The 16,382-nt window shown below is 33.1% G+C and overlaps 1 protein-coding gene across 3 annotated transcripts; it reads left to right on the top strand.

The window, feature by feature from the left end:
• The first annotated feature begins 5,811 nt into the window (after positions 1 to 5,811).
• Positions 5,812 to 16,075, top strand: LOC114164891. 3 transcript variants are annotated; one of them, XM_028049649.1, is made up of 12 exons: positions 5,812 to 6,041; positions 6,931 to 7,022; positions 7,114 to 7,591; positions 8,326 to 8,503; positions 8,595 to 8,823; positions 9,667 to 9,806; positions 10,063 to 10,352; positions 10,849 to 11,061; positions 11,156 to 11,647; positions 13,215 to 13,871; positions 14,468 to 15,004; positions 15,204 to 16,075. In XM_028049649.1, the coding sequence occupies exons 3-12, from the start codon at positions 7,316 to 7,318 to the stop codon at positions 15,429 to 15,431; spliced, it is 3,240 nt and encodes a 1,079-aa protein (XP_027905450.1). In that variant the 5' UTR covers positions 5,812 to 6,041; positions 6,931 to 7,022; positions 7,114 to 7,315; the 3' UTR covers positions 15,432 to 16,075. The 3 variants fall into 3 exon arrangements, with proteins under 3 accessions (XP_027905450.1, XP_027905451.1, XP_027905449.1); XM_028049650.1 differs by having other exon boundaries at positions 5,812 to 6,051; XM_028049648.1 differs by having other exon boundaries at positions 5,814 to 6,036; positions 6,931 to 7,591.
• Positions 16,076 to 16,382: the final 307 nt, after the last annotated feature.

The raw sequence follows: 16,382 nt of genomic DNA, 5'->3' as shown, positions 1-16,382 counted from the left end.
CTTATCAAATTTTATGAAGTCTCAAATTTTATGAAGTTTATTTGACATTTTAAACGCATTTTGTGATAATATTTGAGTTAACATTGAAGTAAAAATGTTTCAAACGGTGTAAATAATTCAAATACTATCATGAAATGCGCTTGAAACGTCAGATAAACTTAACAAAATTTGGTTAAAAGGACTAAATTCACGCATTTTTAAAGATGAAGGACTAAATTGGTCAAAAGTTTTGATGAAGGACTAATTCCAAATTTCGTTGAAACTTGAGGGACCAAAAACATATTTAACCCAATAAAAAATATAGAAAATAATTGATAATGATGGCTGCACACATGAGAAATAATACACGAGCATAATATCAGGGATATTGGAATAATATTATTGACATAATATCTCTGGTATTGATTCTAATAATTAGAATTGTAACTTTCTCTAACTTCCACTTGTTAGAAGTGACCAAATATAGATTATTTTCAATTGATTAGAGTTAGAGTTAGAGAAAGTTTCTCTTTTACTTTAAACATGTTTGAACATATAAATCGTTAATTTCATATTAAGAGACTATATTATAAAAATACGAAGAATTGTTGGTTTTGTATATCTCGCTCGAGTGTTTAGTTATCACTTGAGCGACACTCAAGCAAAGATTACAAGCTTAGGTGAAGAATATTATCTTGTGGATGCTTAAGGAATAACTTTCCTTGGTTAAGTTATGACTTGGAGTTGGAAAGAGAGAGAGAGAGAGAGAGGTATCACATCAATTCTTTCTTCTCTAAACTCTAAACGTTTAAGTGAAACATAGTCACCCAAGAAATGGAGTACTAGTGAGGTTCTAAGATGTTTATTCATGTAAGCAAAAGGTTTTATTGCTAAAACACTATCCTTGTCACTTAAGTGTTATGTATCATCACTAAAGTAATTTACTAGCAATTCTTGCATGGATAAGGTTGAAACACTTCTTTATACTTCAAAAGAATATCAATCAAGCATTGTTATGACACTCAAGTGACATGACAAATCATTTGAGAAATAATTTTATAGCTTGAGTGAGGGAGGGTCGGTAAAACTTTCCCTATTTGAAATATTGTTGGTCGCTCCAAAGACGTTACTTGGTGTAGTGATATTATGTTTTCTGCAAATATCTTTCATGTTAAAATAAGTAATTACATAATTTCATAAGTAATTACCTACGAATATATCCATAGTAGAAGGTAATTACCCACAAATATATCGTAAGGAATAGGTAATTACCTACTAATATATTCGTAGGTAATTCCATAGGTAATTTATTTTACAACTTTATATAGATTAGTTTTTCCTATAGTAGTTATGAAGTTATGAACATATTGAAATTCCTCATATAATTCAAAGTAATTATTACAATAACACAAATGTAGAGAATTTATAATATATAATTAAGAGTATCCTTAAACCAAACAATTAAACATACAATGTTTGTATATAAGGTTAACAATGTGAAAACCCAAACATTATAAAATCCAACCATCGGATAATATCTAACAAAAGTTCCTAATATAGTAATAGTAAAGTCTGAGTTTTCTAACTTGTTGCATTCATTGATTGTCTTGTACTTGACTTTCTTGTTGAGTAATGGGTGGCAAAAACATATTTTATAACAAATTTTAATCATTAGAAAACAAAAACATAATGAAAGTTGTCAATAATCATCTTGTTGGATCCCCTCGTTTTGTTAGCATGTGGAGGAGGATAACAACGACAACGAGAACTAGAAATGTGGAATGACAAAATTCAACCTCTCTACCGTGAAGGTTGTTAGAGTGACTAAGTCACGGTGCCACACATTTTCTTCAACAAGAACAACAATGAGAAGTTCGACCAGATAGTAGTGGATATGCTTAGGAGAGGCAGTCAATAGGAATGCATCGTGATTGCTACGAGTTTGATTGCGCAGAGGAGGTCAGAGTGGTTAGATAACAATAATAATATTATTTATTAAAATTTGAAGTTTAAAATTTTATTTATAAAAATAATTATATAAATTTTTTAAGTAGTAATACTAATTATTTGCATATAATATTTTACAAAATTTGAAGATTCTTCTTGCAAAAAATAATTCTAAAACAATTTCATGAATATTTTATAATAAAAAATTACAAGCATTTTTTTCTTGATATTTATTTCAAGAAAATTTGCAAAAAAATCTACTGGTAATAATATTAATTATTTACCAAAAATATTTTACAAAATTTGTAGAGACTTCATGCTAAAAATAGTTTTAAAAACTATCATGAACACTTTTTATGAAAAATATTTTATAATAAAATTTGCAAATAGTTTTTGTAGAAAAAGTGACCTACCATTCTCAAAGCATAACTAATTAGTTTCAAATTAGTTACAAATTTTTTTATTGCTAATCTCTCACCAGATAACGAGAAATTTGTTAGAAATAATTTTTTTTTTTGCTAATTTCCCTCGCAAATTAGTTACATTTTTTTTTTCTGATCCCTCGTTAAATAGCGAGAAATCAATGAGAGATAATATCATTCTCTAATTTGGTTAGCAAATTAGCTTCGAATTTTTTTTATTGTTGATCCTCACTAAATAACGATAAATTAGTGAAAAATAATTTTTCTCGTTAATTTTCTTCACAAATTAGCTACTGAATCTTTTTGTCATTGATCCCTTACTAAAAAATAAGAAATTAGTAAGAAATATTTTCTCTCGCTAATTTCCTCACAAATTAGCTATGGAATGTTTGTGTCGCCGATCTCTCACTAAAAAGCAAAAAATTAATAGAGAATTTTTTTTCTCACTAATTTTTCTCCCAATTTAGAATTTTGTTGCAGCGACACCAATTTCCATTAGATGGAAATATCACATAGTTTCTTCTTTTAAAATTGAAAAAATTGTTTAAACCTTTTATATAAATATTAAATTAAATTAAATAAACAAATATATTTTAAATAAAATTAAATAAAATAACCATAATATTATGAAAATTACAAACTAACTAAAAAATTACAACACATCACCGACTTGTCGAAACAAGAATAAAAAGTAAATAACTAGTTTATTAAAATTATAATTTTCACCAGTTGAATGTGATTTGGAAGTATCTACATGCACATATAAATATATGTAAGTGACATCAAAGTCAATTAAAGATGTAAGAAAAATCAAACCATTGATACATCTTAAATTGTCTATGCTCTACATTTACTACAATTAGGATAAAAAACATGGAAGAAGAGCATAAATAAATTATAGTACTTCACACATGTGAGACCCACTTTTATTTCATGAGTTGGGCCTAGTCCAAGTGAAGAGACTCAAGTTAGTCCACTAGTTTTTTTTTTCAATTTTAAAAAACCTTTTCAATTTTTTCCACTCAACCTTTTCTTTTTTTCCTCACTCACTCAAAAACAATGCTCTTTAAGTTAGCTAGGTTCAATCCTCAAACGAAAGAGTAATATCTAGACTCAGTTTTTCAGAAAACTAGTGTATTGAATGAACTCGTGAGACTTTACACCAGTCATACCAACCTTCCTCTTCTTTCTTCTCTATAACTTTTTATAAGTGGAGCTCATATTTCATCCAGTACTGACAGGGTTAACTTCACTAACTCCTTGAGTATGATCCTCTTTCATACATACTGTTTGTCAAGTGAAACCTCATTCGACTTTCACCACCCAATTATCTTCCTTTATGTGAGTTAGATATTAGTAGAGTCAAGATAGGTCGTATAACAAATTCCCTTCAATATACTTAAACTCACTCTAGAGTAGCATTTCCCATTGAAAACAACTAATCTGACAACTATAACACACTAAATTTTCCACAAAAAATCCTACCTTATCAAACCTAACTCAATACAATCATAAATATATTTGGTGACTTGCAAATATAATTATTTAGTACAATATAAATCACTTCTAGTGGGAAAGAGGAGAAAGACATTTCTCAGAATACCGCCCAACACCAGGTAATCACCACCCGATAGTAGCTAGGCACCGCCTAACGATGATGCCCCTAGAACACCCTCTTACCAAAATTTTGTGGCGGCGCCTAGCGAAGCTTACTTGCCGCCCAACAGTGATGCAACAGAAATTGAGTTTCAGTGCAATTTAAGGTATTTTCATCTAACTTTAGCAAATTCTCTTTCACATCTAACAATCAATCATAATTTGCCTAAGACACAAACTACATTTCTCATCATTCAAAAGAAAAATAGATACTAGTTAAAGTTTTAATTGGATCTTTGTATGCATTATTTTCTCTTTAAGCTCTACCCTTCAAATAATAATAGAGTCATAAGTATAATCATCTCACTCCTTCTTATGCACTTAATCAAAAAATCATTAGTCATACAATTATAAAAATCACATTCAATCAATAAAGTTTCTATCATCCAATTCTTCCATCACTACTTTGATACTAGTTTCATAACATAACAACATCATATGAATATTTCTAATAAAATTTTATCACTTTAATAATATCTCAAGAACCATTCCATGATCGTGGATACCCACAAATATTTAAAAAATTATATTTTCTAAATTTTTAAAATTGAATTTAAATAAAATTACAAAAAAAATTAAATTAAATATAAATTAAATTTATCTAATAAAATATAAATTCAAATTTAATTTTAATTAAATTTAACTCTATAAAACATAAATTTAAATTTAATTATAATTTTTACAAATAACAGATACCCACAGATGCAGATAGTATGATATCCACACCCAACCTGTTTATAAATGAGTATTAAAATATTTGCGAATAACAAAAATCCATAAATATCAACTATCTGTCACAAATTTTATCTGTGAATATCCACGTACATAAATATTTTTGCCATTCCTAACTATAATCAGCTCTATTGTATAAAGTTCTATTGTATAAATGTTTCTAATAAAATTTAATCACTGATATCTCAAGAACCACTCCATGATTGTAGTTATGAATTTCAACAAATTGGAAGTTATATAAAATAATTTCATGTTTTATCTAAATTATGATTTTAGATTTGATTCGAATTTGATCGGACAAAAAGACATACATGCACATAATTAAATTTATTCATTTTTAATTATTCTATAGACTTGTTCACACATTGAATATTCGAACAATTCACATGTTCTTTAAACATTAAAGAAGATGGAGTATTAGGTGATTGCAAAAGTTGTTATGGCTCGTAAGCATAATTTGAAGGTTAAACTCCACAATCACGTATTATCTGCCAGTGCAATACCATAATTCCTAAGGAAAATTGATATAATTATTCTAAAAGCTTATAAAAGCTCATCATTTCAGAAATCACACAAAACACTTTTTCTAAAATTTTTTCGGCTAGTACAACAATTAATTTATATAACTTTTAATTTTTTACAAATGATTTTAAAATAATTACCATAAAATCATATACTAATACTGTCTTATTTTATGATACTTTATTTTTAAATAAACTCTGATTAATATATATTTAATTTAAATTAGTATAATTAAAGCATGCATGCTATGTTTAAGTAAAATAAAAAATATTTTCTTTTTCTTGTGTGGTCCTACGGCTCAGGTCTTCAGACCACGCGTCAGATGAAAAATCTGCCACGTGTAATTTTGGAACACTTGTTTTGCGGAAAAAAATTGAGTGTTTGGTGAAGCCACAACAACATAGTCGCAGACCTGGACCTCGTCGTTGGAATCAAAGTCTGGCGAGTCAGGGGTGTTTTTGTCCAAACCAAGACCCTTGGAAATTCCCAATTTACCCCTCATAGATGGGACCGCTTCTTCTCCCTTTCTCAATGTCTTCTTCTCTCTCTTCATACAATTTTTGTAACGAAAGAAAAAAGATTTATTTTTATTATGCCATTTTTTTGGTCTCACGGTTTTGGTATGTGTGTGTGAGAGAGAGGGTATATTCTGGGTTTCGATACTCTTTGCTAAAGAAAATCATCACCATTTATAGCTCTTTCAGCTTAACTATTGTGACGTACTTCTCTTGTATTATTCCTTGCTGAGTTCTGGGTTTGTTTCTATCCACGTAATCGGGTAAGGTAAGCTAAGGTAACCTTTCCATTCTTCTACCATTTTTTCTTCACTTCTGATTCTGATTTCACACTACTTGATTTTTCGCCATCTGGGTCTCTTAAATTTTTCGTGTTTTTTATTTTTATTTTTATTTTTATTTTTTTGTGGAAAATGATTTTCTGGGTGTGGTGGGACGATCCAGTGAAATGTTTTGTTTGGGTTGGTGTTACATTGTTGAGATGGTTTTGGGCCCTGTGATTTTTGTTGAAAGGTTGGATTTTGCTCTATTTACGATTTTCGAGATGTGCTGCTTGATGGTGTTTCTTTTGAGGTTGTTGTCATTTCCTGATTCAGTTTTTGGGACTAATTATTGACTTTGAAAATGGTGGTTGGGTGGGAGAGTGGTGAATTAGGTTGAGTGCACGGATCAACTGTGAAACTTGTCTTGAATGAAGATTCATGGCGTTTGGTTTTTCATTCTTGCTTGTTTTCCTTTCAAAATTTGTGTAATTTTCCTTTGGGGTTGCATTATTGTCTCATGATTTGTTTTTGAATTATAATAATCTGGATGATGGCTTTTAATTTTGTGAATTACAGGGCCAATGGATCTTGTATTTCTAGAAATCTCACTGGTTTCAATTTTCATTTTGTTGTGATGATGTAATCTTGTTGTGAAGTTACGCTTATAGTACATTTTGCTTTATACTTTTTTCCCCTTCACAGGATCAATTTAGTTCAATTTGTCTTTTGTTTGTTTTTATCTCCTTGTATACTGTGAGACTGAGACTCTGTACTGAGGGACTTTAGTTGCTTGTGCATGCTTGTATGTCTTTTTTCCTGTAAAATTAGTATTTTCCTGTAGCATTTGTCTTGGCAATTGATGAATTACATTATCAGTGTTTCTATTTATGACAGATTTCTGTGTAGCATGTGAACCACACTGGGATTCATCAATGGTTGCTGCTAGTTGACAGTACGGTAAAGATGGTGGCCGCAATGGTGTTGATGTTAGTGATATATTAGAAAGAGCCAATTCATCTTATAATTGGATATCTCTAGCTGATATTTTGATTACTATTTTACGTTACCATGGATTAGTGAAAATTGACTGGCGGACTCAAGGATCAGGACTATTTTTGTTGGATGTTCCAGTGTACGCTGGAGATGAAGTAGATTTTGATAATCCAGCTCTTGACATATCAGGTGGTGGATTAGCGGAATATAAGTGCTGAGACTTTGGAGTTATCTTTCTGATCTATGATATAATATTGTGAAAGCTAACTGATCAAATTTGGTGGTAATGGAAGTAGCTCTTTCCCCTCAACTACAAAAGCAGAATTCGCAAATAACAGGTCGCAAAATTTTATGTGTTGGATCCCAGAAGGATTTGTGGCTTGTAGTGCGAGAGGGATCTCTAAATGATGTAGAATTGGCCTTGGCATCATTGAAGAAGAGTGGGGGCAATATCAATTTGAGGAACACATTTGGGTTGACTCCTCTTCATATTGCAAGTTGGAGAAACCATATTCCCATTGTAAGGAGGCTTCTTGCAGCTGGTGCAGATCCTGATGCCCGAGTAAGACTATTTCTCTTTTCACCATTTTCTAGCAATCAAGTGTGACATCTACTTTTAGTCAAGAAAAAGTTTGGCATCTGTTTGCTTACCTTTTTTATAACATAGATTCTGCTACTTCCTTCATATTTTGTTCTCAAGATTCAAGACCATCCAGTGCAATTATTTATTTGTATACCTTTTGATGGTAATTCTCTGTTATACTAATCACCTATGCACATCAAAAAGTGAATGGTTGCTAGTTGATTGTTCAACTACTTTGCCATGATCTTAGTTGAATTCATAAAATGTGGAAATATGTCTGTATAATTTAACATTAATTTAAACTTTCCTAGGAAGGTAGTGCACAGTTAATATTTGTAGTTTTCTAATGTTTAACTTGTATTGGTTTGATGTGATGTATATCTAATTGAATTTTTGAGCTGCAAAACTTAGGGACTGAAAGAAACCTAACTTGTAAGGAAATGAAGTGTCCTTCTGAGATTTCTTTCTTGGTATTGAGGTTCTTTATTATTTATGGTGAATTATTCGTATCAATTTTATGACATATCAATTAGTAAAATCTATAACATATACTATATAAGGTTAAACCATATCAGTTGAATCTCCCTCCCTTTTCCTTATCTCAATGAGTGGGAGTGGCTGCTTAGGATTGAAATGAATAGCTGATATTCCTTTACTTAACCATTGCTTTATCTATCATAATCAACTAATTCTGAAACTTGTGTTGTTTTTAGGATGGAGAATCAGGATGGAGTAGCCTTCACAGGGCTCTACATTTTGGTCATCTTGCTGCGGCAAGCATCCTTCTTCAGCATGGTGCCTCTATTACATTGGAGGACTCTAAATCTCGAATACCTGTAGATCTCTTATCTGGCTCTGTGTTTCAGGCTCTCGGAAATGAACACAGTTCAGGTATACATTGTTGTTTTGTGATTGCTATACATTGTTGTCACCATTAAAGTGATCATTTAGGATGACAGTCCGATTTTTATTCTATCTTTAGTGGCAACTGAGGTGTTTAGTTGGGGCAGTGGTGCAAATTATCAGCTTGGAACTGGAAATGCGCATATTCAGAAATTACCATGCAAAGTTGATTCACTTGGTGGTTCATTCATAAAGCTCATTTCTGCTGGGAAGTTCCATAGTGTGGCACTCACTGCTCGTGGAGAACTGTATACCTGGGGATTTGGAAGAGGTGGTCGTCTGGGGCATCCTGATTTTGATATACACAGGTATGTAGATGAACATGCTTTTTGTGTGTACTGGTCGCTATTTTATTGATTATGAACATTGAAAAAGATAAGTTCGTTTAGTAAGTTCCTTAATAATGTTGAGTTCTTTGGGGGCCATTTGATTTGAGAAAGAGGTGTGTTCACTTTTTTCCCATTTTTTAATGATTATTACTAAAATGTTACCTTGTTTTCATTTTGATTCCTATCTTTAAATATTTGTGCACAAATTGGTGAAAACACTTTTTTGCCTTTTCACCATTTCTTATACAAATCGTTTGAAAATAGAAAATGAAAATTGATTATGTTTTCTTAAACCAAAAAGGCCCTTGGGTTTCTTCACTTCCATTTTTATAATAACTTGGATGAGAATCCGATTGTCTGTTTAACTAAATGCTTGTTTGAAACTAAAAACAAGCTCAATAGAGCTCATAATTGAATTGATAGGTTCAGGTGTAGGACATTTTTGTGCATGGTCACATTTGAAGTACTTAGTCTCAAACTTTTTCATGGTGTTTTACTGAGAAGATAGTTTGATTTACTGTGGCATTATGCATGTCATAAAGAAGTAGGTACTCTGCTTTCTTTCAAAGCACAAATTAGAAGATGCAAAAACCATTTTTTTTTATTTTAAATTTTATTTTGAAAGTGATTTTTTGTTAACTTGTGTTAGAAATTACAGGAAAAGTAAATGGGAACTTATTTTAGTTTTACTGCTAGTTACTGTTTTTTCAAATAGTTGCATGCCTTTTATGGACGAGTGATGGAGAGGGGGTATGTCATTGTCACCAGTTCATGCTTTTGGACAATTTTCAATCAGAGTTTATATTTTTATACTCATTGCAGTGGTCAAGCTGCTGTCATCACTCCCCGCCAGGTGACTTCTGGTCTGGGTTCCCGTAGAGTGATGGCAATTGCTGCAGCTAAGCATCATACGGTCATTGCTACTCAGGGTGGGGAAGTGTTCACTTGGGGATCCAATAGAGGTAAAGCTTGATGATATTCATGTTTATATAAGTTAAGTCTTGTGTGTTGTTACTGTGTAAACTACTTCACTTGACTGCATCAAAGTAGTCTTTTCCCCTCATCCCTCCTTTTTGTTTTATCGAGTAAACTTGTAATTTTCTACAGTCATCACTGATTAATTGAGAAAGAATTAGTCTTTCTTTATTCCTTGTTCTACATTGTGAAATATGAGAAAGATGTAATTGGCATAAGTTTTCTTGTTTCATTGTTGTGCAGAGGGACAGCTTGGGTACCCTTCTGTTGATACACAACCCACACCTCGTAGAGTATCTTCTTTGAGGTCAAAAATTGTTGCTGTTGCTGCAGCAAATAAACACACGGCTGTAGTTTCTGATTTAGGTGAAGTCTTTACTTGGGGTTGTAACAGGGAGGGTCAGCTTGGTTATGGCACCTCAAACTCAGCATCTAATTACACACCACATGTGGTTGAATCCTTGAAAGGAAAGACTTTGACCAGAGTTTCTGCTGCAAAATATCACACAATTGTATTAGGATCTGATGGAGAGGTAACTAATTTCGGATTATTGCCATTTTTTTAAAATTTCAAGATCTTATAATTGTAAGAAACTATAGCTACCATCTTCATATTTGAGTTACAATTAAAGGCTACCTAAGGCCCATAGGATTTCTTGGGTATTGCAAGCAATACACCAAGCACTGTACATAGATTTGGCCTAAAATACTACCTATAAATAGAGGGCGCTACAAAAGTTAATTAAAATACCTGAAATTGTAAAGGTAACTGCAATTTGAATTGTTTTCTTCCTACTGCTGGTTTTGGTATATACACATTTTACAGAGAGGGATAAGACCTGATTTTTTGAGTTCTATTATTGTTCTATCCCAAATTATATTCAAGTTCAACAACTTATGTTTTTCATGTAATATCTGTATCAAACATTAGATTTTTCCTTGTGTGTGTGTGTAGGTGTTCCAATTTATTTTTTGAGGAAATAACAGTACTTTCTGCATCTTTTTTGTCTAATTTTCCATATTTCGCAGGTATTTACCTGGGGTCATCGACTTGTTACACCAAAACGTGTTGTAGTTAGTAGGAACTTGAAGAAAAGTGGAAACACTCCCATAAAATTTCACCGCAAGGAACGACTTAATGTGGTTTCTATAGCTGCTGGAATGGTACACAGCATGGCCCTTACAGATGATGGTGCATTATTTTATTGGGTCTCCTCAGATCCGGATCTTAGATGCCAACAGGTTCTAATTCTTTGAATTTTTGCTTCTCTTGTGTTCATTTTTCTCGAAGCATAGTGAGTAAAACCACTTCGCCTATTGTTTAATTTGTTAACAGTTGTATGCTATGTGTGGAAGAAATATGGTTAATATATCAGCTGGAAAGTACTGGACTGCAGCTGTTACAGCTACTGGTGATGTTTACATGTGGGATGGAAAGAAAGGTAAGGATAAGCCCCTTGTTGCAACTCGGTTGCATGGTGTAAAGAAGGCTACGTCAGTTTCAGTTGGTGAAACACATTTACTAATCGTGGCCTCACTCTATCATCCTGTCTACGATCCCAACATGATTCAGAATTCTCAGAAACTCCAGTTGAATAAAGGGGATGATATAGAAGAGTTATATGAAGACATTTTATTTGAGGATATAGATTCCAGTAAGATGATATCTAGTGTGCAAAATGACACTAGCAGGCAGAGATCTACACCCAGCTTAAAAAGCCTTTGTGAAAAAGTAGCTGCAGAGTGTTTAGTGGAGCCACGGAATGCAGTACAACTACTTGAGATTGCTGATTCTCTTGGAGCAGATGATTTGAAGAAATATTGTGAGGTACTGGTCTTGTCTACTGTATGAAATATTTGCAATATAATGTTTCAAATGAATTGGAGCTTTGTTCTTGCTTCTCTATTCATTATATAATTTATTGCTTAAAGTTTTTAATTACATGGCATCTGACATGCAAATGCACACATACACAATCGCATACATACACAATAGCTAAGACCATGAAGTAAATGCTGACATTTGTCATCTTAAGCATATCAACTTGAACAAGCTTACATTTAAAGAAAGTAACACGATTTGAATTTGATTTGCTGGAAATTATTCATTTCATTGTTGGCAGTAAATTCACGAGTTCAAAAGTCACTGCCATAAATTTGGCAGACGGTTAGACAAAACTGTGGTAATAAACAAAGACTGTAAAACTATAAACTTAAATTGAACAGAGTAGTTATTATTTGTCCTCAAGCTTTCTCTTAAGCAATAGAAGTACGATGTGCTACTTGATTGAAGAATAGATTTCCTTCTGTCCACATAAACACAATTGTTTGGTACATCACAATATAGTTTTATAATCAAACTTCTGTCAAGTATCATGAGAACCTGATGTGAAATTAAATTTTTATTTAGATATAATTAATATTTAATTTCTCTAATTTTAAAAAAAGTAGATAGGTGTACTAACACCTGTTTGGGACCGTTAGTTTCTAGAATCATATTCATACTTACGTACAATCTTTGCTGGTTAATAATTCTCTTTTCTTGATCATAATAGCTCCGGTGGACATAATATTTTTTAGTGTATATATTAAATGGTATTGCAAATTTATTTTAAAAGTTCTATATGAATGAATGTTTCTAAAGTGGCAATGAGTCCAACTTGTCTGGAAAAAATTATCAATAAAAGATATCAAAAACTACATTGACAAAAATCCACAAACATTTTCTAGAGATGGTATGAAAAATACTCCTCAACACATGAAAACTACTGCTACTACTGTTCTTCATTTGTTACAGAGTTTCATCATCTGTGTTGGTTAGTGTATGTATATCCATTGCAATTAAATATTATTGTTTGCAAAGTATTCATGAATAAGTATTATTTTTGAAATTGGACAAAAAAAAAAACTTTTGACTTTATTTTTAAGTGAATCACTGAATCATAGAAATCGGGAAAAATGTTACAGTGTATTCTGAATTTGAAAGGATTACATGCATTTGGTGGATGAAAATAAAAAGACAAACATAGGAAGTATTATGTTTTACATTATTTGATTTGAATCTCTGCTGTCAGTGTAATTTTCTTCACTTTTTTTGTCTCTTATGCTTTGTTTACCAGATTTTTTTTTTCTTTACTAACTTTATGAGGTAATATTTGTTAGGTTGTGCTTTATTGTACTCCATATTTGCACGTGTTTTTGCACTGGTATACTTCACTGAGAGATATTTTACATTAATGTTAGGTGATATCTTCTAGCATTACACGCATTGTATAATTCTATCATGTAATTAGCCCTGTACATCAACTGGTCTTTGGTGATATTCTTAGCTCCATATACATCTCTTACATGGTAAGTGTTTATATACTAAAGCTGTTATGATTTACTGGTTACAGGAGATTGTCATGCGCAACCTTGATTACATATTTACAGTTTCATCACATACCATAGCAAGTGCATCACCAGATGTTCTTGCTAACCTTGAGAGGTTGCTAGACCAGAGGTCATCTGAGCCATGGAGTCACCGTCGGCTTCCTACACCGACTGCTACCCTCCCGGCCATCATTAACAGCGAAGAGGATGATAGTGAGATAGAGTTTCAAAGGACTCGTGACAAACCCTTGAAGATGGAAAAAGTCCAAAGAGTAGATTCCTTTCTACAGCCCCAGGACGATTCTGATAAAGAAATCTCCAAAGTAATCCGAGCTATAAGGAAGAAGTTGCAGCAGATTGAGATGCTTGAAGATAAGCAGTCTAACGGACATCTTCTTGATGACCAGCAGATTGCAAAGCTTCAATCTAAGTCAGCACTTGAAAGCTCACTTGCAGAGCTAGGTGTTCCTGTTGAGACATCACAAAATAAAGAATCATCTTCTACCTTACAAGAAGGGAAAGGCAGTAAGAAGGGTAAAGTATCAAAGAAACAAAGGAGAAAGAGTGGCAAATCAAACATAGGGCAGGCAGAAATAGAATCTGTTCACTCTAAAAGTGAAGCCATTCCCAAATCGGAGGACCTGTTGGACATTCACATCATGGGGATTTCTGATCCAAAGGTTGGTTTCTAATGTGCTATCATACTATTCGAAAACACAGGTTGAAATCACGTTTTTGTTTATTTTATTTTCTTGATCTTGTTTTCTTGTGCTTTAAGGTTTTCAGTAGAGTGAAGTAATTGCGTACTGGATAAAACCAGTTATAGGCTTATCACTTGTATTTTTAGATTGGACCCTTTTTTGAGAGCATTTGTCTTGATTAGCTTCTCTGGGTTAGATATGCAATTTGAACTCTGAAGCATTGTTAATTCAGAGTGCTCAATAGTGTTTATTTTGTTGACGTACCTGGCTTGGGTAGTTCATTAGTAAAACATTCAATGAGGTTTGGACCTATTTCAAGGCTTGTAGAACTTTCATTTTAGAATTGTGTATATGCAATTTCATATTGTTGTTTGTTTAAGATATATTTAAATGGAAGTTATTGTCCGTTTCATTAACCAAGATTTAACCCATTTTACCTTTCAGCATCTTAAACGTTGTTATATTTTGCAGAATATTTCTTAATGAAGTTCTTGTCTTTTACTTTCTGTTATAAACTAGAATTAGTTGCACAGTTCCTTGTAATGCTTAAAAATTCTTCATTTTATTTTATATAGGTGGAAGAGGATGCTGTTTGTGAACAAATCACAGTAGACCAGGGTGCAAAAGATTTAGCTTTTGTAGTGCAGAAGAATGATGCTTTAGAGTTACTGAAAGCCAAGGGTCCGTCACCAAAAGCTTCAAAGAAGAAGAGCAAGAAGGGTGGGCTTTCTATGTTTCTAAGTGGTGCTCTTGACGAAGCACCGAAAGAGGTGGCTCCTCCTCCACCACCAACACCAAAAAATGATGGTCCTGCATGGGGTGGGGCCAAGTTCATGAAGGGTTCTGCTTCTCTTCGCGAAATCCAGGATGAACAAGGCAAAATAAAGATAAACAAGCCAGCCGGGAGCAAGGATAAGGTGGAAGATCTTTCTGATTTTGGCAGTGGGGTTAAGATAAAGTTGAGTTCATTTCTTCTTTCCAGCCCAATACCTGTTACCCCAACTCGTAGTTCCCAGGTATCTGATGGAGAAATAAATACCCCTCCTTGGGCTGCTTCAGGAACCCCTCCCCATCCTTCTAGGCCATCCTTAAGGGACATCCAAATGCAGCAGGTTTGTGATTGAACTCTTCCTTTCATGTTCTCGTTCTCTTGCTACAGTTGTACCTGTGTAATGCCTGCTTTGAATCATTAGGTGATAGATAACTCATTATGCATTTTGGCCTATTTATTATGTTTTGATTGCATTTTTGGTATCATTCAACTTCTAGTGTATACTTTTGTTCAATCATGGAATGTTGTTTTACATACAGGGAAAGAAACAACAGAGCCTTTCACACAGTCCAAAGACTAGCACAGCTGGGTTTTCCATTGCTACCGGTCAAGGTGGCTCGCCGTCGGAAACAACTGGAGTGAGTCGCTGGTTCAAGCCTGAGGTGGAAACACCATCCACAATTCGTTCTATTCAAATTGAGGAAAAGGCTATGAAAGATCTCAAGCGCTTCTATAGCAGTGTCAAGATTGTCAGGAAGCAATCTTGATGCTAACCAATGATGTGTACCTAATAAAGTTGCAAGAAGGGGCTCTTTACTGTTTTCCTCTACCTTGAGTATTACCATTTTTTCTTATCCTCTTTTCACTTTCCTTTTTAGTACAATATCTTAATCTGTACAGATAGTTTCAGTGTACATCCTTCCTTTTCAAATCAAAATCGTAGCTTTAGTTTCTTAGCATCATGGGTCTTTCCCATTTCTATGCTCTCCCAACTAGCTCTGTATATGACCCAAGATTTTTTTATGTACTCATTTTTAACCGTCTCAACTTAGAGATTGGTCAATAATGATCCTGAACCTGATGTCAAGGGCAGACATGGTTACTGTTTTCCTGACTCAAGTTGCTTCAAGGCTCAAGAATGTCAGAATAAGAGGGCACTTCTTTCCGAAAAAGGGCCGTGTATGGCCCCATATCAGGGTTATTGCATCAATTTTCAACCCTTAATTTCACACCCCTATATTACACTTATCCACATTGAGTTGTGACCCTTCTCTACTGCATTTATGTTGTTACATTTAGTAAAGAGATATTTAGACTTTGGAGTCATAATAATTGTTCAAATTGGTTATTGTAAGCTTTCAGTATGCTAGGACGTTCTTTTATTACTTTCAATAAAGCTTCATGTTCTTTTGCCTGGGTTTGGTAAGCAACATTGACTTTAGGAAACATGAAAAGATTGTGGTTGGAAAAGAAAAGGGGTTGCATGTTTTTGTGTTATTGTTGAAAGTTTCAAACTTGAGTGTTTTGAATGTGCTTGTCTATCCGTCTACTCTGAATCAATATAGATTTCTTAACAACTTACAAAGGATGTTAAAATGGGTTAATTCGGTCTCATTAGGCTTGTCCCGTTTTTGATCTGTCAAATTTGAGTTGGGGTCAACGTCAGAAGATGGGTTATTAAATTAAACCTGCCTTGTTGTCGAGCTTAACGTATTCTT

This window comes from Vigna unguiculata, chromosome 1, assembly GCF_004118075.2.
Source record: "Vigna unguiculata cultivar IT97K-499-35 chromosome 1, ASM411807v1, whole genome shotgun sequence".
Taxonomy (NCBI): domain Eukaryota; kingdom Viridiplantae; phylum Streptophyta; class Magnoliopsida; order Fabales; family Fabaceae; genus Vigna; species Vigna unguiculata.
This window is presented reverse-complemented; position numbering and strand designations above follow the sequence as displayed.

Coding starts and splice junctions, on each gene's coding strand:
- LOC114164891 (XM_028049649.1), top strand. CDS start 7,316: ATGGAAGTAGCTCTTTCCCCTCAACTACAAAAGCAGAATTCGCAAATA. Junction 9,807..10,062: donor CACTTGGGGATCCAATAGAG/GTAAAGCTTGAT, acceptor ATTGTTGTGCAG/AGGGACAGCTTGGGTACCCT. Junction 11,648..13,214: donor ATTTGAAGAAATATTGTGAG/GTACTGGTCTTG, acceptor TACTGGTTACAG/GAGATTGTCATGCGCAACCT.